General features: G+C 41.5%; 1 protein-coding gene across 1 annotated transcript in view; it reads right to left on the bottom strand.

Annotated features, from left to right (window-relative positions):
* Positions 1 to 278: 278 nt before the first annotated feature.
* The window catches only part of ryr2b (ryanodine receptor 2b (cardiac)), a 55,611-nt gene continuing 29,690 nt past the window's right edge, over positions 279 to 26,199 (bottom strand). The window contains 46 exon segments of the mRNA XM_061087760.1: positions 279 to 374; positions 1,311 to 1,362; positions 2,920 to 3,020; positions 5,115 to 5,179; positions 5,453 to 5,609; positions 6,579 to 6,713; positions 6,926 to 7,072; positions 7,450 to 7,510; positions 8,288 to 8,424; positions 9,981 to 10,023; positions 10,225 to 10,355; positions 10,493 to 10,705; positions 10,966 to 11,052; positions 11,214 to 11,358; positions 11,544 to 11,608; positions 11,786 to 13,074; positions 13,159 to 13,240; positions 13,361 to 13,465; positions 13,581 to 13,709; positions 14,165 to 14,253; positions 14,531 to 14,611; positions 14,922 to 14,995; positions 15,281 to 15,357; positions 15,866 to 15,945; positions 16,125 to 16,224; positions 16,425 to 16,478; positions 17,032 to 17,083; positions 17,961 to 18,054; positions 18,176 to 18,185; positions 18,736 to 18,832; positions 19,604 to 19,716; positions 19,829 to 19,957; positions 20,872 to 20,934; positions 21,083 to 21,244; positions 21,313 to 21,420; positions 21,522 to 21,609; positions 21,992 to 22,229; positions 22,322 to 22,642; positions 22,725 to 22,855; positions 23,058 to 23,139; positions 23,542 to 23,789; positions 24,159 to 24,219; positions 24,401 to 24,450; positions 24,645 to 24,766; positions 25,663 to 25,727; positions 26,030 to 26,145. Of these exon segments, the coding sequence (XP_060943743.1) occupies positions 279 to 374; positions 1,311 to 1,362; positions 2,920 to 3,020; positions 5,115 to 5,179; positions 5,453 to 5,609; positions 6,579 to 6,713; positions 6,926 to 7,072; positions 7,450 to 7,510; positions 8,288 to 8,424; positions 9,981 to 10,023; positions 10,225 to 10,355; positions 10,493 to 10,705; positions 10,966 to 11,052; positions 11,214 to 11,358; positions 11,544 to 11,608; positions 11,786 to 13,074; positions 13,159 to 13,240; positions 13,361 to 13,465; positions 13,581 to 13,709; positions 14,165 to 14,253; positions 14,531 to 14,611; positions 14,922 to 14,995; positions 15,281 to 15,357; positions 15,866 to 15,945; positions 16,125 to 16,224; positions 16,425 to 16,478; positions 17,032 to 17,083; positions 17,961 to 18,054; positions 18,176 to 18,185; positions 18,736 to 18,832; positions 19,604 to 19,716; positions 19,829 to 19,957; positions 20,872 to 20,934; positions 21,083 to 21,244; positions 21,313 to 21,420; positions 21,522 to 21,609; positions 21,992 to 22,229; positions 22,322 to 22,642; positions 22,725 to 22,855; positions 23,058 to 23,139; positions 23,542 to 23,789; positions 24,159 to 24,219; positions 24,401 to 24,450; positions 24,645 to 24,766; positions 25,663 to 25,727; positions 26,030 to 26,145 (6,145 nt within the window).

The following is a 26,199-nucleotide window of genomic DNA, read 5'->3' as shown; positions in this document are numbered from 1 at the left end:
TGAATATTTGATTTGTAGACTGAGGAGAAACATCTTTCCCCCAAAACCAACAGCACATCAACTCTGCATCGAATCATAAACGAGTGGTCCTCCTCCTTCAGTACCCAAATCGTTTATTAAGGAAACCGTGTGCATAAATATTAAATGTGTGCACTCACTCCAAAGGTCAAAATCAATCCAGTGCAAACACATAATATTCAAGGTACTTAAATGAGTCCAAGGGCTTCAATTAAGATGTCCTCCGTGTGAAGACATCCTCGAGGGCGGCTTGTTTCCTGTCATCCCAGTTGATCCTCGTATTGCTTCCGGAAACAGTCTCCCACAGGAAAGAATTCCCAGCATCGCTCCTGGTACATTTTCCACACATAGGATTCCTGGTGAAGTCAAACAGAGTGGTAACACGTCTTTAACTATTCTTTTCTTTTGGATGAGTAAAAATAACAATCTAAACAGCGACCACAGAGGACACCGATTTTTTTTAGAGTTCATCTAACATTCATCAGGCCCCCGAAGGGACACATTTTCTGGATTCCGCCGAGCCGCTCTCTCATTAATCCACACCTCAGCAAAAATACCGTGCAGAAAGATTAAATGCGGTACAAATCCCAGGACCCAACTCAATTTAGAAACTGCACCGAATTGTCTCAAATATTTTCTCACTTCATTAATCCTTCAGCGGCACAGTGAGATAAATCAAAAAATAAATCCAAATGACCCCCGATAAGAATGGATTTATTCCTCTTAATATGACACTGAGCAGCGTTTAGAAACACGTCCTCCTCCATTGTGATAAACCTCCATTTCACAGATTGAAACACAATAAGCTCGAGAAACAGGAAAAAAGATGCAGCGTTTTACACATTAAGGAGGAAAAGGTTTTCACTGAATCTTTGCTCCGTGCAACAAGTCAGGTAAAATATTTTATAGTGAAAATATAAGAGGACAAGTGAATTACAACATTCGCCCAATTGAAATCTGAAGCACCCTATTTAAATGTATCGCAGGAGTATAAAGAAAGTATGAGGGGCATCCCTGGAATGTATATTATCATAAAATGTGTGTGCCAGGACCAATACGGCCTTTGAGGGACAATGTGAATGCAGACTCTGTCTCCACTGAAAAGGTTACTCCACGGCTTTGTCGCTTCCAAAGCAAACGCTGGAATTAATAGGTCACTGCGACATGGAGGGACCATTGTAGGGGGGTATATTTAGGAAATGTGAGATTTGGCCATTACAGTAGAATCGCTGCACACCCTGTGCTCACTTTGACTGGATCATGCAGTAAGAGAGAGCAGAGGACTGTTATACCTGCCCCGTGTGTTCCGTTTCATCCTTGTTAATTAAGTACATCAGAAAGAACCTGGAAAAACAGAGAAGGCAAATTCATGTAGCAGCTTAAACTCCCACAAATACTTGGATTAAGATAAACGCTCGGGTAAGAAGTGATTTAATTAAGAACCTGTGCACAAATCCCAGGATTGTGGTGATTATGGAAGCAGTCGTTAGTTGTTTTTTTTAAATCAAATATAACTAGAGATAAAAGCTGCATTGAAATCAGATTTAAATGTATTTCAATGATTAAAACCTTTTGATAATTGACAATAGGCGATGGATACTGTTTATCACCAATTTCATGAAATTATGAATCATGTTGCGGGTGTAGATCTCTGTCAGGGAAACCTAAATGTCACATGAAGCGCCACCACACATATAAATGAGCGTGGGAGTCCATCGGTCAGCGGATGCAAATGCATCTTGTGGGATCCATACTATTGGTGCTTATATGAGCCTATTGCCAATAGTAATTATTGACGTGGCAACAGCTTTAAAGTGCCAGGGATGACAACGTCTTCCACATAAACGTCTGTCACAGTAAGAAAAGATCAGCGGCTTCTCTCTGAGTGTGAACAAAGACTCTAGAGGCTCAGCATGGATTGTCAATGAAGGTCAGAGCGAGAGCTAAAGGTTCAGAGGAATCACTGGAGATGGTTGACATCACTGTTTGTTAATCTGCCACCTGTGATCTCAGGTACACTGCTGAATGGAGCATGCTCTTCTACGGCAGGACACCGATGAGATTGAACAGATTGTTGAGATGAGACTTCATGACCAACTAACAGGTCATTTTAAAGAGTTGCATAGTTTTCTATTCACTGCATTTGTATTAGGGTTGATACCCAACCTGAGCCTGTCGGGACAAAATGGGTCCTGATGGGTGAGGCTGGAAGTTCTGATATTAGATTTGGGTTCGGTCACGTTGTCTTTGCTACCTATTTGATTTTTTTTTTTTACAATGTTTTGAGCTCATATCAGGCTCAGACGATGGGTTCAGAGAAAAGATTGCGGCCCGAGTTGCACTCTGGTATTGTGGTGGAGCTCCTTGACATTTTAAACAAACAAACCAATCTTCTGGATGACCCATTCAGCCGACAGTTTTCGATCCTCGGTCCTGTTGTCAAAACAGCGAGATGTGCAGCTTCTTATCTGATTGTTATCACAAACCTCAGAGAGACATTAATTTCAACTGAGGCACGTATTAGTAAAAAAAAAGGAAATTACACAACACTGAAAACAAGAGAGTGGTGTGAATCTCAACTATAAATGCAGGTGCTGAGGTGAAGATAAGACAACAGGTCTTGAAATAAACAGAACAACACAGACTGAATCAAAGTTTGGCAGGAATGTTTTTAAGGGACATTGTGTTAAACATTCAAGTGGGTGAATTATAACGACTAAAAGCAGAGATAGAAGTGTAATAGTGGTTTTTAATGCTGCATGCATGATATTTACACTTCTCTTTATCTGTGAAATGTGACATAACCAAAAGCCTGTTTTTATTTTAGTAACAAGACATCAAGCTGCGGGGTTCAGTCTTTGCAAAACGATTAGGCTCAGACGACGGCATGAGTCAACTCACAGATAGTTGGCCAAGTTGTGCTCCTGCAGAGTGTGAGTCTCAAAGCCATGAGGGACCGTGTCAAAGTATTCACTTCCTATTCCACATATAAAACATTTGGTCTGCAGGAGGAGAGATATGAGACACGTAATGATTCAGTAAACAGGCTCAGACAAACATGCTCTCTGGAGTGTATGTTAAATAAACAATGCGATAATAAAATCAAAACCTCAAGAGCAGAGGCCTTTTGTTTTTCATACTCAGTCGGCTCGCACAACAACATGACGCCTTTAAATTAGCTTCTATTTAAAAACACATTCAAAAGACGCCCACAAAAGGCAAAAGACCAAATGCTTCCAGGACAACTCGCTGCCAGCTCTTCAGGACGTTGTCAGAGTAACAGTTCTCTCTCATGGGAGCAAAGTGAAGCCGTGTCTCAGTCTCACGCTGTAATTATACGGTTTAAAGAGTCATAGAATAAATCATAACTTCACACTTATAAACCCTAAACAACCATTCACACATACAGACGATTAAGAGTCTCCGGTTGAACTAATCTGTGTTTAACTATGCCAAAGTACCCAGAGACAACAGCTCCCTCCCCATGTATACGATATGTGTTTTTACAAATCATGTATTTTTTCCATGGTTTACATTAACGGTTTCACGTCATTGACTACTCTTCTCCTGGTTTGTGTGGAAAAAAGCAAAAGCCTTTACTACACATGTGTGGAGAATATCGATGGAGAGGAGAAATACCACAAAAATAAGAGAGTGAGTGGAAATCAACTGAATCTGACATTAAAACACAGCTCAGTAGAACCTGAACACCAGAATAAATACCCAAGTATTAAGTGAAATGTGTATTTCAGGAAAGTGGAGAGATTGGACACAAAACAATGATGTAACAAGGTAACAGAAAATAAACAAAGGAAAACGACTGTAAATGTTGAAAAGAATATTCATATTTAGTAGCGATGCCGTGTAAAACTGAAATGTGGGCTATTGTCCGTCTGTATTTTACTGATTCAGGACGTGGTTGAATAAGGTAAATGTTTCTTTGATTCATTGAACAGGTAAATCCACCTGGCAACATCAGATCCATTGGCTGAGCAGTTAAATGTTAACAGCTATTAATAGATTGCGTGGGCGACACTTGAACCCTTTAGATTGAGAGGGCAGCTCACCGCTCTTTCTCATATCATCAGTGCTCCCTTGTTTCCACAGTGACTCAGCCTTTGATTACCTGTCTGCCTCTCTTCGGACACGTCTGTGTGCTCCCACCTCGGCCCTGTTGTCGATCGTCAGCCTGTCTGACCACACGCGTCTCTTTTAACCCCCCCGCTAGCAGAGACACATTTCACAGTGTTTTGGTCACACCTGTTGCAGTCTGTATACCACCCGGGGATATATGCACTGTAGCTCCCTGATCAATAAACTCTGCAGGCTGCAACAAAACAAGCGTTCCATTTAACTGTGGCTCACCACCTCTGAGCAATGTAATCCGTGGAATTGTAATTAAGAGTAAAATGCAGCTTCATTTGCATTCTACGGCGTCGAGCCTCTGTTTAATAAGTTCCAAATGAAGATTTTCTAACAGCACCGACACTCTCAGTGTGCAAATGCGGAGAGCAAATAACAACTGAAACTCTTGAAATAAATAAATAATGCGTATTATAAATACAAATTGTATGTGTGCTAATTATACTGTCAAATGATTTTAGATACCAGAGATTTGTTTTTCTCAGATTGCACTTCATCGCAACTATCACCCACTAATTATCCAGTCGAAGCAATTAAGGGTGTTCTCTAATTAAGGCCAGATGTCTGATCCTTTCCTGTGACGAGAGCTCGCACAACAACTGCCAGGTGGCCACACTTAAACAAAGAAGCGCAACCACCTGACCGTGATTGTCTTTATTCTTGTTACATTTGATCACACGTGTTTTTGTGAGTTCCCAAGTCGCTGGGATCTGCACTCTCACGATGAAAAGATTAAACATTGGTTATACCTGTCGTTAGGTTTGTGGTTGCTGAGCTTACTGACCTAAAATGGACCTGCTGCCGAATCATCACAGCAGCATTCGTCAATAGATGCTCATCAGATAGTAACAGGATGTATAACCTTCAATAGATTTTGTATCTAGGTTGGAAACACTACACAATCCCGGGTACCAGAGAGTCTGTGTGTGTGAGTTGAATTGAGTTAAGCTTACCTCCATATCCTCTTTCACCTGTTCCTGCTGGTCGCGAAGCTCCCCGAAGGCATCAATTATCAAGCCTGAGACAAAAGGGACAAAATTGTATCTGTCGGTATCTGTTTGAGCTCAGCTATGCGGGTGTGTGTCTGTGTGTGTGCATGGCAGTGCCAGTGGGTGCACGAGAGGAATCAGAGAAACCAGATGAAACAAACAGACACTTCATTTTTTCAACTTCTCATTAAAAATGTATCAAGTGTATTCCAGTCAAAAAATTGAGACTGAAACTTATCGATGTGACTCGATGAAAGTTTTTTCAGAGGAGCTGTCCTACAAACCCAGCGTGTGGGACGCACCTTGGATGATGGCCAGGAGGATGATGATGACGAAGAAGAAGAACGTGATGTCAAAGATGATGCGCTCCACCTCAAACTCGTCTCCGGCAGGGTCCTCGATCTCGTCGCCGATGCCTCCACCCGCACGCACCCCCACATACATGTGAAACATGTAGCACTGGGAGAAGATTTTGTTTTTTATTGTCTCGTATATCGAAGAGGGACAAAAGTGTTGTTTTTTCAAAGTGTCAAAGAAAAAGCTGCATGTGAAATACTAAAGAATTTCCATCCTGGGACAAATAAGGTTGTTTTGAATTTGAATTGAATTAAAAGAAGATGAGAATATATTAAACACATTTTTACACCTGTCTCCTTGTTGACCACTTTTTTGGTTTTGGTTTTGTACGTATGAGACTGGAAGGATTACCAGGTCGAGACTGAGCTGTGCTTTTAAGTGTCACGGATGATTGAGCAAACTTGAACAAAGATAGAATCAAAACTAACTGCAAACCTTTTGAAGAACATTTACAGTTTGATCGTTGCACTTCTTTTGTAAAAGTTCAAAAGGAGACGATACAGCAGAGAGAGAGATGTTTTCTGATGTGTTAATTTTTAATCTTGTCGCAATCCACTGGTCTGAAACGCGTTCTCGTGACGGTGCTAAAGGAACTGAAAATGACTGTCGCTAAAGTGCCTCTGAAAGTGTGACTGGGGATTTGATGTAATATCCACTGCCTTGTTGGATAGCAGGGTTTTATTCAGATGCTTTCGCTGCCTGTTTGCCTGCTTACATGAGTGACAGTAAAGTCCACATTAGAATAGGGCAGGTGAAGGGATGTTAATGCTGTGGATAGAGAAACAAAGAGCTGAGAGGATTGGGGGGCTGCGTTCTGTCCATGTGTCGATCATTTTATGGAAAAACAGCGGGAGGACTAAGACAAGAGGCTGTTCTCACTTCAACAATGGGGGATCACTGTCAGACTCCTGCTCTAGCACTCTGAATCCTTGCAGGTAGAAAATGAGGTGTGTGGCTGTGTTGGGTAAGATAAACAGAGAGAGACAGAGATGCGGGTGGATAGATGTGGAGCGACATGAGACTACATGTATGTACGAGTGGGTGCGGGTCTCGATATGCACTTGAACTCACAGTGAGCATGTCATTGCACTTCATGTCCCGGGCGTCCTTGTCCTCGCTTTTGTCGTAAAATTTCCTGAAGAAGTTAAAGGCCACGACGGTGTAGAGGTAGACCACGACCGCCAACAGGCCAACAGTCAGGACCAACTGACACACACACACACAAAATTACAGACAGAACAGACAGAGGCAGATGGTCTCTAATAAACGCTGCTTTATATTAGCGAAGCCCCAATATAACCCTTCAGCCTGAAAGTAAACATCACATGCATGAGACCTATGAACACACATCGAGACAGATGGGAAAACAAAATTGAGGACAGACTGCCAAACACACACACAAACGCACACAAACGCACCTGTTTGCCATTGTGTGTGACGGAGGAGAGGATGGTACGGAGCGTCTTAAAGCCCATGGCGATGTCCAAAAGGTGGGCGGCGAAGAAGAAGTTGTTATAATGACCCAGGACCGACATAGCCATGTACCAAGCCAAGTACAAGAAGGACTGTGAACACACACACACACACACACATACACACAGACACACACAAGCACATAAACACACTAAAACAAGCAATTTAGATTACCCAGGACTGAAAGAGGGACAAATGTGTATTTAAGATAAGGCCGAATCACAGGATATTACCACCGTCACTCCTGCAGCATGTGTGATTGTATTAGACGGTATAGTATTAGCTCAGAAGAACACCGGATTAAACAAGTTATAAATAAGCCATAAAACATCACATGTGCATATCACATTATCTGCTAGCATGAACGGCCCGGATGTGACACCTTTCTCATTGCTTCTGAGGGAACGAGAGCGCACACAAAAACAAAAACGCACAAAAGCTTGACAATATTAGACACAAGTGAACTTACGTGATCCGTGAACATAACTCCCAGTTTCCAGACCTGGTACTTCATGTCAATGGAGTTAAACCTGAAGTAAACAGAACCATCACGGAAACATGATGGTTAAAAGCATGAGGTCAAAATGTCCACGGCTTGAATCAGTGCCCCCGACGCTACAGTGTCTTTTCTAAAGGAGTACATCTGTTACGTGGCTTCAGAATACCCTGTCCTTCCTCAAGTACAACATGATGTTCCAGGACCTTCTTTTGTCACCGCTCTTAGGAAACACACACACACACATCTTCCCAAAGGTAATATAAGTGCAATGGCTGTTAATAGCGGCAAAGGCCATCAAAAACCAATCGTCTGAAATCCTACTTCAAGGTGTTACCAACAATAGCTGGTGTTAATGTTCATCATCATCATCATCAGGAGTCACATTCACCTCTACAGTAGAAATGCATTAGAGAGAGAGCAGGACGGATCGATTTCCTTACTCCACATTTTTCTTTTGATATCGATATCAGGTGGCTTGTATGTAAACCCACTCGGAGCTTTCCTCAGGAGAAGGATGCCACATGGCTATCCTTACGGCAAGCTGCTTAAAGAGCAGCCAAATTCTCAGCTGCCATCTGCACGGGCTGTCTAAGTCGAGGATCATCTCTTATTCATAACACAATTGCTTGAACAATTATTTGAAGATCTCACGCTTTGATGCAGTGTAGGATAAACATAAACAAAGGGGGAAAAGACTTAAATGGCTTCCGATGAAACTCGATACAATGCAAACTATATGACAGACTAGATAGCTGCTTTTTCCTGTGGAACCCAGTCAAGCATGCAGAGGTGCGAAGAGTTTACTCACACAGCCCCCCAGGCAGTATCTCTCCTGAGCCACTTCCTCTCTTTCCTCTCAGAGCTGAAGTCCAAAGCGGCTTGGTCCAGGCCGAGGAGTTCGCTGATCTTCTCGTGGCCGTAAAACTCACCGTACTTGTCCATCACCTGACAGGGCGAGAAGATGGGTTTGTATGGTGCCTGAAACAACAGCTTTCTAAGTGTCTTTCTAACTAAATAAAGAATGACAAGCTGAATACTTCTGCAGTCTGTGCCATAGTATCTGTACAGCTGTCTCTGCTGACAGGCGGATAGTGCTGCTTGCAATGCATGATTTCTAAGGGTCATAGTGGTTTTGGCCCCATAGTTGCAAGCAGATATGTGCAAAGGACTGATATGAACACATAAATAAAAATAATGCAGTCAATATATAATTAGTATTGATTTATGTGTGTGAATATGTAAATTGAACCATGGCTGGTATATGTTTATTTAATTACATCATAAGACGGATGCAGAGTTTCTCCTGATTGTGTTGTGAGACTTCAGTCATTTGATTTATTAATATAAAACAAGAGCCAACAAAAGTCTAATTTTATTGCACAGCCCATTTTGTAATTACAAACATAAGCACTTCAGCATATGGGAAGTTATATCCACAGCCTCCAAACTCAAAATTGGATTAGGAGAAACACTTGAAGGCATTGTACCATTTATTCCAGTGCAGGCTCTTAAAATGATGCAATACGGAGTTTGAAATGCAATGTGGCAGCGCTAGACGTGCTTTATATAGGACGAGTCCCCCCCACCCCCGGGGAAAAAAAGAAGAAGAAGCGGACGTGTATTAAAATGCAAAGTCACTGTCGGCTGCTAGATGCTGGCTTCGAAAAATCTCTAACTCCACGGTGAATTGAAAAATGTGCCAACTTGGCTCAATGACAATGAACAAAGTCAATATATTTATTTTCTCAGGACAATGAGGGACTTTCTTTTAATGTGGGGGCTTGTATATATAGATGGGCGACGGGACAGCCTCCGAAAAGTGAGGCCAAAATGCTTCAATCATCCCCTGGTGGCTGGTTGCAGTATTACGTCATGAATCCCTCCCCCTCCCTGTTAGTAGATGGCACATGGACTGAACTAAAGTCAGAATATGGATCAAACAATCAGTTGTCAAAGATGGTTTAATCATTTTTTGTTCACTATAAGTCAAGTCTGGAACAATATCCAACAAAATGAAATAAAAGTGCTCTTTTTTTCAAACAATATAATTCAAAAGCGGTGAGATTCTGTTTTGAAGTCTGTATTTGGTTTGTAAGAAAACGACAATGTGTCGACTTCAAGATTTTTAATGAACTTGTTCTTCTACACTTTTAATGAAATTTATTTGAGAATCTGCCAAGTCAATTAAAATGTTCTTGCACAAAAAAAACATGGAGAAGTTTCTTAAAAACAAAGACTAATTTAATCTGCCTTCATAACACCAGAGACAATCTGAACGAGGAAGCTGAAAATGTTGCTCTGTCTCTAGAGACAATAAAATCATTGTGTCACCTGATGAGGGAATAATTACCCCTGCCATTAAATGCTTCATTAAATCTCAGTTAGCTTCTTAATGTAATGTCAGCTGGTGATATATGCACACTATTTGATACAGTACATGCATAAGCACATCTAGGATTGCATGTATATTGTTGCTGTGTGCACAGCTTTGAAGATCTTACCTTTCTTTTTACAAATTTATCCCAGTAATTACTTGGAAATGATCTGAAAAGATAGGAAATATAGTATCAAAAACATTAATAACAAAAAAAATTGATTAAAATGAAATTGACAGCTGCACCATCACTGTGAGTCATTCATACAACGTGTAACATGATGATTAAAAAGGTGCCGGGAACTTAAAGATAGAAACATGTTTTCATTTGAGTGACATTTGTCCAGTGGATCATGTGACTGTGAACATACGGCGTGTTAATGACCAGTCGATCCCACTGCCCTTTGATGTCCTCCTCGGGGGGCTGCTCTGTCACATACAGTCCATCAAACTCCAGCTTTCGCGCCACTTCTTTCTCACGTTTAAAGATCACCAATGGGACCTGTCATTTAAAATCCCTGGATTAATTTTGTCTCTTTTATTATACACAACTAAATCAAAAAAGATATAAATCAATATCAATTCATATAATGAAAAGAAATTACTAATCTGAAAAGGTTTGTGCTCAAGTCGACATACCTTGAGGCAGTAATAACCGATAATGCAACAGAAGGAAATTATTGTGTGAAGGACAGCAAGGAAGCAGCGGGACGGCTCCATGTATCCACTGCTCTCCTCCAGCACAAAATAAACTCTGCCCTCATTATTGTCTTCGGCAGCAGCGTCCGCGCCTGCGCTGTGGACAAATGTGACCGCTCCTTCCTCTTCTGCTGGTGCAGGCATGGATGCTACCTGAGAAGACAGCAAGAGATGGAAAGTAGAGGGATTTCACCAAGGAAAAATATTTATCTATTTTTCAAATGTTCAAAATATTGTTTCATATAATGCGATACAAGAGTCAAAAATAATCATTCACTCATTTTGATTTGTCCAAAACATTCACAGACCCTAAAACAGTGTGAACCCCACTGTACATTCTACTACATGATGTCATTGAATACTACATAAGAAAAAACATATCTATCTTAGAATTTCTCTCACAAGAGCAATACCTTGTAGAAGAGGAGGATGAAGTTGATGGCAAAGGCCACAAAGAGAGCCAGTAAACGCATGTTATAGAAATTCCTTGCAAAGTAGTTCTGAAAAAAAAGAAAAGAAGAAAGCATTCAAGTGTTCATGTTACTTTATTTATTTGTGTCTGTGCATAAAGGATAACAGGGATGTAAGAGTGTATCCGTCTCTGGGTTTGTATGTGAGTGCAAAAGAGCACAAGCATGTATGAGTGTGTTTGTATTATCACCAGCAGGCTCTTGTTACAAGTGCTCATCATCTCCCAAAAGGCTGAATGTTGCCTCTCTGGTTCCTCGCAGCTATGAGAGCATCTCTTGTCCCTCCATCCCGACTCCACTCTCTCCTTCTCAGTTTGCTTCTCAGATTCCATCTCTCTGCAAAGAGCCCAAACACATGTGGAAGGGAAGATGAAGTCAGACTTTATTTCTCAATAAAAGAAAAGAAAAAAGTTAAATTGACAATATATTTTGTATTGGTTTTAAACCCTTCATGTGCTATCATCAATACCAGGTGTTAATTAAAAAATGCCTCTCTTTGAACAAGGAAGCCAGAGACTCACTTCTCTAATTCAGACGTTTTCTCATCTTCTGCCTTTTCCTCTGTGGCAGCGTGGGCCTGAAACTGCTGTCAATAAAATCATTATGAGAAATGAAAAACTAATAGCAATCAGTTCACTATCAAAGCAATACAATTAGGAAAATGAGGCTGAACAAAACAAAACATGAGATATAAAACCCATTGAGCTCCATAGATGGTCATTAGGGTAATCTCATATTATACAAAATACAAATTAATCCCTACCGTCCTCTGATGCTTCTCAGAAGAATCAGCCGCTGCTCTGGAGGATGCATTGAACAGGTCAGACAGACTCGCAGTGAGATCCTGGTTCATGAGTCTGTATTGACTTCCCTCCCTCTTCACTTTGAGGCCGAAAATGTCTGACATTACATCCACCTCCCTGGAGGAGGTCGCAGCTGCCACCTGCCCAATCTCCCTCAGTTCTTTCTGAGACGGGACACAGGCAGAGTACTTCCTCTGCCGACTCACACCACTCGGTGCCTCCATGACCTCATCAAGAGTCGGCTCAAGGATACCATCGAACAAATCGGATACCCTCATCTGTTTGGCTCCCTCAATGAGCCCACCGCTGACGAAGGCTATGTACAGCGTGTATATGATGCAGCGAAAAACAACACAAATGCATCGTACCTGAGACATGAAAATTAATCTCAGGAAGGAAAGAGCTGACATGACGATATCCTTCAGAGTCATCTTCATCAGTGTCTTCAGGGTTTTTAAAGAAAGTAGGCATGTCAGCAGTAGCCACCAGCGATATATGAAAAATGCTCCTCTTTTATCTGAGTCTTCTTCTTCATTCCTGCTCTTTTCTTCTTCTTCTTTCCCAGCATGCCTCTCTCCAACGTCAGAGCCAGATATCTGGGCAGCGAGCTGCATCTCAAAGATGGTGTCCTCACAGAAATTGACAAACATCTCCATTTTCTCCTTTTCTCCTCCTAAGTTGATCACATCAAAAATGAACTGCCTCTTGGACTCTTTGACCTGTGGCTTCTCCCACTGTGTGCGGCTGGACTCACTGATCTCAAAGTAGACACGTTCAATCCGCTTTCCGCCGCCAAGGATCTCAATTCGTCCTAGATAAGGCTGAAAGTACGTCAACACGCACTTTGCCAGTTCCAAAAACGTTCTCAATCGTGAATCGTTGGGCATGTGTTCGGACAAATTGGTGAGGAGAACAGCGATGCTGAAGCCGATGTCTTTGGCCGGCTCATGGAAGCGATCCACAAAGGCCTCGTAATCCACATTCTCACTTTTGTCTGTGTCCGTGCAGGAGAGGAGAAAATTTGTCTCAGCTTGGGAGAAACGTCTGCAATTTTCCATGGCTTTCTGAAATTCCTTCCTGGATATGCAACCCTTACGCTCGGGGTCGTACTCTCTGAAGGCGTCTGAGGAGGTGAAGTCTTTGAGTTTGAGGAACATGTCAAAAAACCGGAGGATCATCTCCACATTGCCTGACGACTCCACCAACATGTCCACCATCTGCTTTCCAATGGTTCCATTGACAACATTACCTGCAGGGAGGAGAAATGAAATACTGGATCAAATAAAAAACTTTTAACACAAAGTATAAGAAGGTGGATATTTGGAAATCTTACCTTCTAACATGGACAGCAGAAACACAACCATATCCTTGTGTAAATCCATCAGTTCCTTCAGAAGCTCTATTTGCCTTGAATCCTGTGAGTAATAAAACACTTTTGACTTTGGGTAATTATACTATCTATTCACTCTTACTTTATTATGGAGAATATTGATGAATTTTAGAGTGAAATATGCAGAATGAATGTGAGTCGATACCTGTGAGAGCTTCATCTGCATGTGGGCAAAGACGTGGAGGAATCCCACCACAGCGTCCCACAGACGACTGTGAGCCAGACTCTGCTGGTTCCCAGTACACGGGCCCTGGATGAACACATTGATATTTTTTTGAGCTGCTTCATTAAAAAAACAGCTCAGCTCATAGAAAGACACGACATAAATATGTATTCAAAAGAGCCAGAAGGCAGATGTGACTGACCTGGATGTACTCTGTGAGCGTGTTGAACACCTGCTTGGACACTTCGATGGCTTTGGAGAAGTTGTGTTGGCCATGTGTGTCAATCACAGGTTTCCCTGAGTAGTACCAGTAGAAATCACTGATTGATTCCTAGTGTGGCAAAGGAAAACATTTATTTGTTGCTCATTATCACAATATTTTGATCCTTAAATAGACGACGACTATGAAGAATATAAAAAGGTTATGCTGATCATTACATTCTTACCTCTGCCAATGAGGTATTCATTTCTGTGTAATCCTGTTAGCAGAAAGACTACTGGACCGATTTTATTGTAACTTAGTGGAAAAGCGGGGATTTGGCCAGAGAAGAACCCATTATGCAGTGAATTGGATTTACGGGGTCGGATCAACTATTAAACTTCTAGTAATGAATTTAAAATTAGAAGGTATTTTAACCCACAATAACACAGTACCAAAATAAAGGCTCACAGGGATGATCATATCACTAGAAATATCTCTAGAAAATAACTGGAGCAGCTGTTAAAAAGCTCTGTTCGGTTTGTTAGTCCAGAGTCACAAAGGAAAACCTGTCTGTGCAGGCTTACCTGTACTCTCAGTAAATAGTCCACAGTGGATATGATGATGTTAACAGTGGTGTTGTTGCCTGATTGAGTTCTCAAGTAATTCTGGAAATCTATCACGTGAAGAAATGAAGAAAATGCTGATTACAATGTGAAAACAACATGTCATCCTGTGTGGACAACGTGATCAGACAATAGAGCAAAGCCAGTGTGTTGCAAAGGAACATAAGCAGCTCTTATTAAAATCTTTTAAAAGTGCAGTCGAGTTGAAAAACCAAATTCTTCCCTTCAAATATCTGTTACATCATCGTCCTTTATTCCACAGAGATTCGTTTAATTCACATGAACCTTGTGACAATGGGCAAATGGAAACCATGTGGGGCAAATCACCTGAGTTGTGTCCTTCACAGAGCAGCTGTAGAAACCGGAACAGGTCACATGTTAGCTCTTTGTCAGGCATTACCTTCTCCCCTGGGAAAAAAAGATTTGCATAAAAGGCCAAGATATAAAAGGATAACGTGCAAGGAATGGAACAATGCTGTATGAAAAAAGTAAGACAAGACTGAATGAGAGATGGAGGGAAACTGGGTCACGATGGAGTGAAGGGAGACAGCTGTTGATAATATTCAACACGGTGAAAGGCCGAGGAAAGAATAGGAATTTAGAGTGGGAATTTAGAGAAGGTTCAAGGCCATGGATCTCACAGCTGGCTCTTCTCCTGTGACATGGCTTCACAGAAATGGATTTTCATTTTATTTAAATTTCCATATGAATACAGTACCTGAGCTCTCGTCCATGGCCATGCCCAATCCTTCTGCTTTGTTCTGCCTCTCAAATGCATTTAGATCCAGTACACTGGATAGTGGAAAACCACACGCACGCACGCACACACACACACACACACACACACACACACACACACACACACACACACACACACACACACACACACACACACACACACACACACACACACACACACACACACACACACACACACACACACACACACACACACACAGAAAGGATAAGCAACGCTGGTGCATTTTTACCATTTTGATCAATCAGTATCTGTAACCTGTCAGCCTTTGATGACATGTGACAGACCTTGTCAAAGAGTTTTTTCCTACATTCACTCACCTACACGACCGCATGAGTCCAGCCGTGCTCTGAAAGAAGCCGACGTCTCGCTTCTCTCGGAGATAATCCAGCATTTTCTGTCAAACAAAGGCATCAAAGAAAAGGTCTGACAAATGGGGAGAGATCTCACCTGAAGGTAAGATTAGGTGGAGATTATTCTTTTTCATTACTGAAAGAAGCTTGGCTGCAGTGTCTGTGTGTGACGGCACCGTGTTTATAGTAAGATGCAGAAGTGATTAGTCCTTAATGAGGAAGAATTCAACATGCTGAGGAAAGAGACTTTAATTTAGACAAAAACATAATTGCAGGAAAAGACAATGATCATTTAATATTCATTTAAAACAGACTTCAACAGTCAATAACAATGTTTACTAATAAACATGATTCTAACACATAATTATTCTGTTTGTATTTTAGACCTTTTCTCCTACATGGAAGTCTAATCAAGCTTCTGGAATGACCTTATTTTTTAGTGTCATCTCATCTAATTGGACCTTTTCTTTAATCATCCTTATGTCCATTTTAATCATCTTGGGGGATTTCTCTATTAGAACAGTAATAGGGATACAAACTGCAGTATTATACCTGTTGAACTGTGGCGTTCCCTCCGTTGAGAACAGCAATACCCAGCTTCAGAGTCGGGGCAATGGTGGAGCCCATGGCCCCTGATGGGATGCGAGAAAAATACCAACAATGACTCAAAAGAATAATGCTCAGAACAAGGTAACTACTTGTAGGATGGGGGTTCATTAAAGGAGACAGAAACTTGAATTAATACAGAAATTCCACTAACCCCAAACTACAGACTAGGCTCATTATGAGTAATTTACACCGTCCTTCCTACCTTTGCTGGCACTGATAGTTTGGAGAACCATCTCTGAAGCTCCACGAAGATGCAGCCTGGCCTGCTGGTACAGCAGCTGCTGTTTCTCCATCTCCTTCTCCTGAGAAGCCATAGATTGGTCAGTTCATGTATATTAGTATTTTCACACTGCTACGAATATACTTTTAATAAACTGACTGAATAAATGTTCAACCGTTTAAATTTTTTATAATTTTTTCTATTACTGTACAGAAAATAATACGATGAAAACATTGTGCCACATCAAACAGGTATTTTATCAGTGAGAGCCCATTCACTCACTTCAAAGCTTTCCACCTCCTGGTTTCCACTGTCGTCATCCTCTCTGTGGCAGCTCTGCAGCCGACGCACAAAGCAAGGTTGAGATGAAAAAAAGACGAAAGAAAGAAAATACATTAAATCAATATAGAAAAACATGTAACATTTACAAATTCACAGGCTCCAATTTTTACTTGCACTTTAGGTGATATACTGCATGTGGTTACTGTACTGGTTACTGACCTTTGACCCAGTACAAGCAACCTTTGTAGTAGCGACTGTAAAATTGAAGATCTTTGAAATTATGAATCTTGCAGAGGGTTTATCTAGCCTCGTAAACCAGGATAGTTTAAGAAGGAGTTAAGAGTGCTGCGCTACCATAAGCTATAGCTATTATTCACAACATGCAAATACGACAAAATAATACAAACAATCACCTACGATACACAAACGGCCACAGGGTTTTAATATGCTAATGTGTTCCATTTGTATTAAATCTAATACAACTACACATTTCTCAGATAGTCAACCAATCAAATAATGTAATCATATATATTATTTAGTGCAGGACTTCAAAATAACAGCATAACAACATTTATACTCATTTAGATCATTCTCCATGTTCTATTACCTTGGCCATAATAGCAGCGTAGGACATGTAAAGACTGTCATTTCCAAGCTTACTGTGGACAGATAAGACAAATGAGATAATATCTGGACAGATGCACGCAGGATTCTTGAAATGGCTCTTCAGTGACATGGTCGAGGCAGATGTGCAGCTGATCCTCTATGGATCCATTCACGGGGCTTTAAACATCGTCCTCTTGATTGCATAACTGAAAGTACAACCGTCTCGAAGCAGTGTGTCTGTCCTCCATGTGAACAGTTTACCCGGTGGCCTTGGACATTTGTATCGATCGGCACCAGTTCACCTGGGATGTGGCTGATGTGATTACATCTGAGGTGGGAGAGGGAGTGCTCACCCAACGCTAATGTCCTTAGAGTGACTTGGAGCAGTTCATTTAATGTCGCGGCCTCAGATATATGAGCATAGCTGGTGTGAATGAGTGGAATGTGTGGGACTCTGAAGGGATCAAATTGAAATATCACAGCGACAGCTCGATGGGTCGGCTGGATGTGAGCATGCATAAATAAAAGAACAGTGCAGGGATACTAGAAGAATTCAGTTACATGTTTGTTCGACAAGCAGCATGTGGAGAAAACAAAACGCCAATGAAGATTTCATAATCTGCAGTTTAAATTAATAACCTGAATACAAAAACAACACAATTAGAAAACCAAACTGTTAATGCTCTATTTTAAAAGTAAGTAAGAAAAAGTCCACATGAATAGAGCCTGTAAACATTTCTGCAGGGTGAACTTTGAAATAAACTGAACAAAGATATCGCTGATTTCAGGCTTTTCAGAAAACAATGGCCAAAAAATAAATTACCCTTCTGACCAATTTGATATTGATTTTCAGTAACACCAGTACCAGTAATAAAAGTAGAATGAGGTTTTTACTGCTTGTGGTCTTTTATAATGAACACACACACACACCTCCCCTCCATCAGCGCGCTTCGACTGAAGAGTGTAATGAGTTGTAGGAGGGGATCGATTGGTTTGGCACCTTCTTCTACATTCCTTTCTTCTCCTCTGTCGCCCCCACACAACTCCATCACTCCTTCCTTCTGCAGTCCAGAGAGAGAGAGAGAGAGAGAGTGAAGCTACTAATGCGTGTTCTTAAATAATGCCACACACTGACCATCCACAACCCCCTGGGTGCTGACTGCTACACACCAACACAAAAACACATACGTAACAGGATCGTGGTTAAGTGCACACAGAGGACAATCACATAGGGAGATTTAAGCCTCAGTGCATCGGCGACCTGGTTAAATACCGGGCGTCACAAGACATTTTAACGTTTGTGTTTAGATACATCTGTTTGAATACAGTTACACACTTAATGCCAGGAAGCATGTTGATGTTTTAATGGCTTTGATATTCTGACAATTCTGTCTAAATTCTACACAACAATTCTACTAGTCAATAAAAAATATATGCAGTATTTCCACACTGAAAACACAAAGAACAATAGTATACCCGAGGATGTCACTATACATTTTTAATTAGCGTAGTTGTTATTAGTATATATGAGGCAAAGTAGGAGAGATTTATATTCAACCTGGAGGATATTGCTGCCTAATCAGGGCAATAAATTAGCTTATCACAGAAAAGCACAGTGAATAAAAGCCTATAAAGATTTTGCTCATTTGTGTAGACGTTAACGCAGACATGTAGTGATGTCAATACGGCCTCCTTTTCCACTCACGGCTAAATCCTCCACCAGCTTCTCCTCAAAGCTGTGGTCTTCAGCTGAAATCCAGGATTTATTGTAGCCTTGGAGGAACAGGTTGACAGCTCTGTGCCTGGAGAGGACGAGGAAAGAGTGGGAGAGTGATTTATATTGTCCCCCTTTCACATCTGACAAATGCAAATAAAAAACATTGAAAAACAGGCGGCATAGAAGGAAACTACTAAACCACAAAAAAAAACCTTTGATTAGACTCATTATTACTAATTCGTCAAGGACTCCTATGCCTGTCCGGGGTAATTATACATCCAGAGTGAAGGAGTTAAGAGTCCTGCGCTCCCATAAGCTATAGCTATTATTCACAACATGCAAATATGCCAAAATAATATGAATCTATCACCTAGGATCCACAAACCGCCACAGGGTTTTAATATGCTAATGGTTCGTTCCCATCTGACACAACTGTGACTGATACCCTAAATAAGTTTCACATTACCTCTCCATCACACGCGTGTCTCCTGAACCACGTAGAGCAGCTGGTTAACGTGCCTGAATAGGTTTGTGGTTCTATTGTGCTTCTGTACAATCTTATTCAGCTTCCTCAGCGTTTATTGTTCAGAAGACTTTTTTTCAAGGCCAAAGAAAACTAATTTTAAGAAAATGTGATGACATGAAGGTTTTCCCTGACTCACATGTATCAGTAGGTCAAACTAAAGCCCTCACTGACAGGCTCTGTCAAAGACTAGTGGATTACCCTTAATCAAAGATTTTCATTCACTTCTGTGACAGGCTCAGTTAGTTTTCTCTCACTCTCAGACAATCAGACAGAAAATTGGCCTGAGCTGCACTATAGTCTCCATTATGTAAATGCTTGATGTTTCTGTACCTGGGCAGGTTGTAGAGAGGAGCCATCCTCAGGCAGGCGACCACTGCTCGTTTCCTCTGCTTGGATAGGACCTGCTGCCACGCTGGTTTCTTTCCTCTCTGCGGGTGTTCAACCTGAACCCGAAAGCAAAGAGAGATCACAGGGCGATGTACGTAACCTCCACCGACCAAAGAGGCTTTGATTTGTCTTATATTTATCATACATCATTATACGTAATAAGCTCACCTGGTCCAGGTAATAAAGTACACGAGCTATTCCCACAATCCTGTCTACATTCCTCTGGGTGCAGGTGACGGCCTCTAAATGGTTCGGGTGTTCAGTCTGAATGTTCTCCTGCTTCAAGCTGCTCAATGCCTGTAAAGATAATTGTATTTATTTATATTTTTCTAATATATCAACCATTCAAATGAATAAAAACTTTTGCAGAAAAGCTGTCTGGAAACAAGTTATTTATTTTGTGACAATAAGTGACAAAAGAGTGTCTGCAGTTAGGGTTAAAAACGTTTAACAGGAGGGAGTTTGTTTGGTAATGGGCAGAGTAACAATCATCATTAGAGGATAATGTCCTTGATCTTGCTTTCCTCATTTAATTGTATTTCTTTGCTTGAACAACGATTAAGACTCACCGTTGACTATTAATTCGTAACAACCAACAAATGATGACAGGGGCTGTCCAAAGATACACAACTTTCTGTTTTAAAAAGTTTGTTTATGCGAATGAGAAGGCAGAATTTAAGTAATTTTCATTCCTGACGTATGAATAAACAGATTTATCAGTGAGTGTTGAATAAACAAACACTGTGTGCATATATTGTACAGAGCGGTGAGTAAATCACATGTCTCTGGTGAACAACGAGACATTCATTTAGATCATTTAAAAAAGCAGCCTTGGATGTTACCGGCTACGCGAGCATTCTTCAATCTCATTTCCCTCACACTTGTTGCCTTCCACAAATTAAAAGTCACCTGCACTCAGGCATGTCAATGAATATTCAGAGTGTCTGCAGAATGTAGAAAATATATGCACTTTGTTTAATATCTGAGCATAGTGCAAACAGGAATTCATTTAATCAATGTTATCAGATTGTTCTTGTTGTTTACACTCCGACTAAGGAAAGACTGATGCCACTAATATCAGTAAACATTTCCTTTAGGATTGTATTTAATATTGTGCAAAGACGTAAAACCTCACAAAATGAGTTAAAATACATACTCTGTCATATGTTGTACAAAAGATCTATGACATAAAAGGTGGTTTTAGGTTTTACCTGATTCTGAATGTGTACAAGTCCGTGGAAAACATGCTCTCGAATCTCATCTTCAGTGTTCTTCTATGGAAAGTCAACAATTAACCCAGCATTAGATATACAATAAATACCCAAAATATCAAAAAAAACAAACTCATTGCACTGTGATTTTAAAGTTTTTTTCATCATGGCAACCGCATGAATTCTAGAATTGTCCGCATTTCCAACCGACCTGGGAGAAGCCGCTCTTCGCCAAAGTGATGAGGCTCTGGTCGTTTGGAAAACAAACCCTCAGCCCCACAGGGAGCAGTCTCTTCACAGACGCCACAATGAGAGAGGTCTGCGCTGAATACCGATCCCCCTTTCTCTTCATCCTCCTCTTCTCATGGTCGAACTGGGTGTTTAAAGGCCATTTAGTGATTTAATTTCTTACACATCAGTGTCTGCTTAACATTATAGCACTAAATATTAAATATGGCTGACCTTGGACATTGTGTCGTTATTGACCAAGAAAGCCAAGTTGTTGATTTCGTTTTGGACCACGTAGTTCTGTTCCTCCCATTTGAAATTCTAATGCAGCAAAGACAGGTGGGGGAAAGTTTACATATGTAAGTTTGAGTATTATTGGCATTTAATACATTTTAAAAAACACTGTGATGTGTCATCCTCACATGAGATTTGGCCCAGAATATAAAGACCTCTGCTACCATGCTGAACAGCTGCTCTGCCTCAAGGTTTGACTCTTTCAACCAGTTGGCTCTGAGACAAGACACAACAGAACACATCACATTATCACCACTGAATGAATTCCTGTTAAGATATTCATGCGGCTGAAACAATAACAGATTTAACCAACTCAAAATCCTCCTTTGTATCTACAAAAACTGTGTTTGCTCTGTTTTCAGTACAGTTGTTTAATTCCACCTCCAAGATCTCCAAAGACATGTGTGCTCAAAAGTTTCTAAAGGTACTTAAAGTCCGGATGATGGTTACTAGAGGGATGAGGTCTAAATGAAATACAATAAAGTAAGTATGTCACTTTCTTTCAGTCATTGGGTCTATAAATACTTCAGATAACTCCTGGAGCCTATGGCCTCAGAAAATAAGCTTGTTTCTCCACAGCTAAGCTGCATGGCCTTACCGATTAGAGTCCACAAATGGAATGAGGAGGGGATAGAAGGCATAGAGGTCTCGCACCAGTACAGTGAACTTCTCCTGAATCTGCAACTCTGCTTCAGAGGCACAACAGCCCTCTGCTTTCATCTGCTCCTCCTCCAGCAGCACACACTCCGCCTTCTTCCTCAACTTCTCCATCAGTGGCAGGAAGTGGCTCTTGAGCAGCTCCGTGCGAGTTCGGAATATAATTGGCTGAGAAAATACTGAAGCATATGACAACTGATAAACATGAGGGAAAAGGGGAGAGTAAGAAGCATGATTGACACGGAATAAAGATAAGCCAGCGGCACAATACCTGCCAGCTGTTTCATCCAGTCGCCCTGGCTCGCGCCCACATGGTTATGGATGATATGGAGGATGTGGCCAAGTAGGGCACTCGCATGATGAGGAGTGACAGAGGTGCAGAGTGGGAAGCCCAGCTCGCCCTCAGGGCCCCAGTGCCACCAGCGAGACATATAGCTACACAGCATGGGCAAGGTGACCTCAGTGACATGGATGTAGTGGGCCTGGCGAGCTCCAGCACCAGCACCTGCCAGCTCCTCCACCTCCCCGAGAGCCTGCTCCAGAGAAGGCAGGAGGGGACACGTGTCCACCAGCTGATCCGGCAGCCCCAGGTCTACGAGAAACAGATTGGGGAAAATAAATCTGAGCGTACAGGGGGATGTGGGATGTGGATGTGCGTTGTGTTTATTTATTACCTTCTCTCTCAGCAGCACTCAGGGTGTTGTAAATGGAGTAAGGGTTGTTTTGATTGAAGTCTGGCTCCAGGAAACAAACCGGAAAAGCAGCAGTCAGAGCCGCCAGACAAGCACCTGCGGCCGGTCTTTGCCTGAACAGATAAGCATCATTAGTATGACACTGACTCATCTCCACATTTTATCAAGCAGTTCAGAGCAGGATGCTAATTATAACATTTGGCTGAATCATTTGTCTCTTTCCCCAAATTTCAGCCTGACAATAACTTGTAATAGACACAATAATGTCAAATCAATACACGGGCACAAATATGCAAATCCCATTTGAATTTATACCCTTCCATGTAGATGCTGCTACTGATGCCCAGAGAGTAGACGCTGTTGAGGAGCCTGTAGCAGGACACCTGGATACCCCCCACTGCAAAGACAAGAGGAAGCTTAAAGCTGACATCGTGGTGAAGTTTCGTTCAGTAGGGGCAGAGGGGGAGAAAGCTGACAGCACACGATCACAGGGAGATGGACAAGCTGAACAGCTGCTGATTGAGGAAATTGATAGTTACTGTTAGATTGGATTATTAGTGAGAGGGACAATGTGCTCCAGCTGCTCTGGGGCCACGACTGAGATATTTAATGAGAGCTGATTTCAAAGAGGTAGAAGGTAGGAAGTTGAAGGACGGGCAGCCCTGAGTTATTTCAGCAATGTGGAAGCCAGATGTTCATGCAGCCCATCAGCACAGTGGTTGTGTATCTACCAGTGTGATGATAGAATACGTAACTGTGTGTTTTAGGATGCAATGATCAACAACAAGGTACAACTAACCCAGGAGATCCACCCCACAGTTCTGGTTCCCAAGATGCTGGAAGAGAGAGGTGAGGGTGGGCAGAAGAACAGATGTTGTGTAGCTGAGAACCTTAGCCACTCCTCTAGCTTGAGGACTCCGACTCGGAGGTATAGAGACCAATGTCGTGGAGAGGTTTTCCACAGTCATCTCCAGATCAGCTGCAGCTGCCTCAAAGAACGAGTGCAGAGATGCTTGGATTGGCCCTGACGATGATTTCACCAATGTACTAAAGTGAAAGGATAAGAAAAGTTTAAATTTAGAGACTTGTTTGTTGTCGTGAAAAGAACAATGACACTTCAAATGGTAACGGTTTCTTTTGAATGACTGTAAGTGGACTAATCAGCTGCTAATCCATCTTCCAATTCTATCAATCTCTGCTGAGTGGAGAGCATGCTTCTTTGCTTCATGCTTCAGAGGCTTAGTCCTCGGGGAATAAAAGTGATATCCACCACAATTAGATAGCATCAGTGTATCAGTGGCTCAATTACACCAGTCATGTCATCCTCAGACATGGTGGAGTGACAGTGACTTAGCTGTCAGCAGAGCAAGGACATCGATCCAGGCAGAGTGTGAATGTAGTGCCATCTATAGCTACCTGGCATCCAGAGCCTGAGCCAAAACGTGGAGGCAGCTCGCAACTGGCGAGGCTTCGTTTCCTGAGAAGAAACACACATGAATTTAAAACTGCAGCATGCAATTATGAAACGCGCATATGGATATGATATATATGATATGGAGTGGTGGAAAACGAAAGAGGAAAACTCAGGAGGAAACAAATAAGAGTACAATTATTATACATTTGCGTCTGCATAAGCGTAACTTCCCCGTCGTCCTTACCGAAGAGTGAGATTCTGTGTCTTACGAGGGCTGAAAGCTTGCAGAAGAGGCTGGATGTGACAAGAAGAGACAAGTAAAATAATGACAGAAGAGGAGTGGAAGAGTAATGACAGGGAATTAAAATCAGAGAAAAAACTGAACTGAAAAATCCAACTTCAATACAACTGTTATTATGCAAAACATGTCCGAGGAATTCTCACACAAATATCATCTTCAAGAGCTGGATAAAAAAAAAAAAACCTACCATGCAATCATCTCCTTTTCTTTTTTTGAGGCCTGGGTTCTGTTTCCACTTGAGCAGACTGACGTGGACAGGAAATACAGATGGTGGCTTTTCACATATTCTTCCAAAAGAGGAAGGATGACCTGGTGAATGGAACAATGGCCAATGGTTCATAAATCAACATTCACCTTAAATTAATCTAATGAGCTTCAATATCTACATTTAAAAAATAACTTCAAGCTGTTTGACAACAACACACGGTTTCTGTGCTTGTGCCAGAGCTTCATTTAGGCTGCGTCACACTCACTGAGACAAATATCCGATTTCTAATGACTGAACCATTACATTGAATAGAAAACAGAAAGAAGCCTCATAATTCAGCATGACATTTTTTCAAAGGTAATAAAAAATAGTTTTCAGGAGTGGCTGCAAGGTTAACATTAGTTCATAATGATGGACCATACATGGAGCAGAGGGGAAGAGAGGTTAAACATTTTGCACTCCATTAGTTCTTCTTATTAAGCAGTGGGAATTCACAGACAGACTGATGGAAAGGCTGATGGACACACAGAGACGTGCATGGTTGTGTTACTGTGTGGTTGAGTGTGTGTGTGTGTGTGTGTGTGTGGGGGGGGGGTATAGAGCTCTGAGGCATGGCTGTTCATGGTCTTGTCTGACCAGGTCTGACTCAGGGGTCCCATCAATGAAAAATAAACCCTTTTCATTCGCTGCCTCCTCAGGGCCAGAAGTGTGTGGGAAGCTTTAATCAATGTCCCGATGGCAATTGACACGCCCACATGGATTTCCAAAATGGTTAAATAAATTACACAGCCACAAAGGGTCTTCCTTAGAGGGGTTGCCCATGGCAACATCTAATTAGATTATGCAAATGAAATAAGAAAAATGGCTAAGTAGCAGAAGAAAGAAAATATCATTGGAAAAATGAGGAGGGTGGGGCACTGAGAATCAATGTAAGAGACTCCGAATCAAACACGTGATTTCTACTGTGTTTGGATATAATATTTGATCTGAGTCAAACCTTAGAAAAAAAATGCATTTGTTCCTGATGTGAAACGTTGTCCCCTTTGGTCGTCTGTCCTCTGGCTTGCATCACCTCTGGAAAGAAAAACAATGAAACACAGAGTCCTTTAATATCGAGACTGACACTAAAACGTTGGACAAACTATCACACAAGTCAGGGTGACATATGTATTTTTGTGATGATTCAAAGAAAAATCTGAGGCACGATTTATGAATGTGGAAAAAAAATATACATGAATGTCTCGTTACTCACAAAATGAAGTGTGAAGATTGAAGGCTTAAAACTTTACAGTGTCAGATCAAAATGTTTTATCTTCTTATATCCTTTGGTCTTTACAATAGTTTCATGATCACTATAAAGTTACCCAGCTCCAACAAGTGCTCCTGGGCCTCCTCAGTGCGAGACAGGATCTGCTGAAGGAGAATGTAGCTCAAGCAGTTGGCTATGGCTGGAAAATCCATGTCCACCGTCTTCCGATCCCTGTGGATGAGAGTGAAACACTGACCTTGAACGCTGTACAATAATGTTCATATG

The sequence above is a fragment of the Limanda limanda genome, chromosome 15, assembly GCF_963576545.1.
Source record: "Limanda limanda chromosome 15, fLimLim1.1, whole genome shotgun sequence".
In the NCBI taxonomy this organism is placed as follows: domain Eukaryota; kingdom Metazoa; phylum Chordata; class Actinopteri; order Pleuronectiformes; family Pleuronectidae; genus Limanda; species Limanda limanda.
Note: the sequence above shows the minus strand (reverse complement) of the source record. Positions and strands in the feature narration are given on the sequence as shown.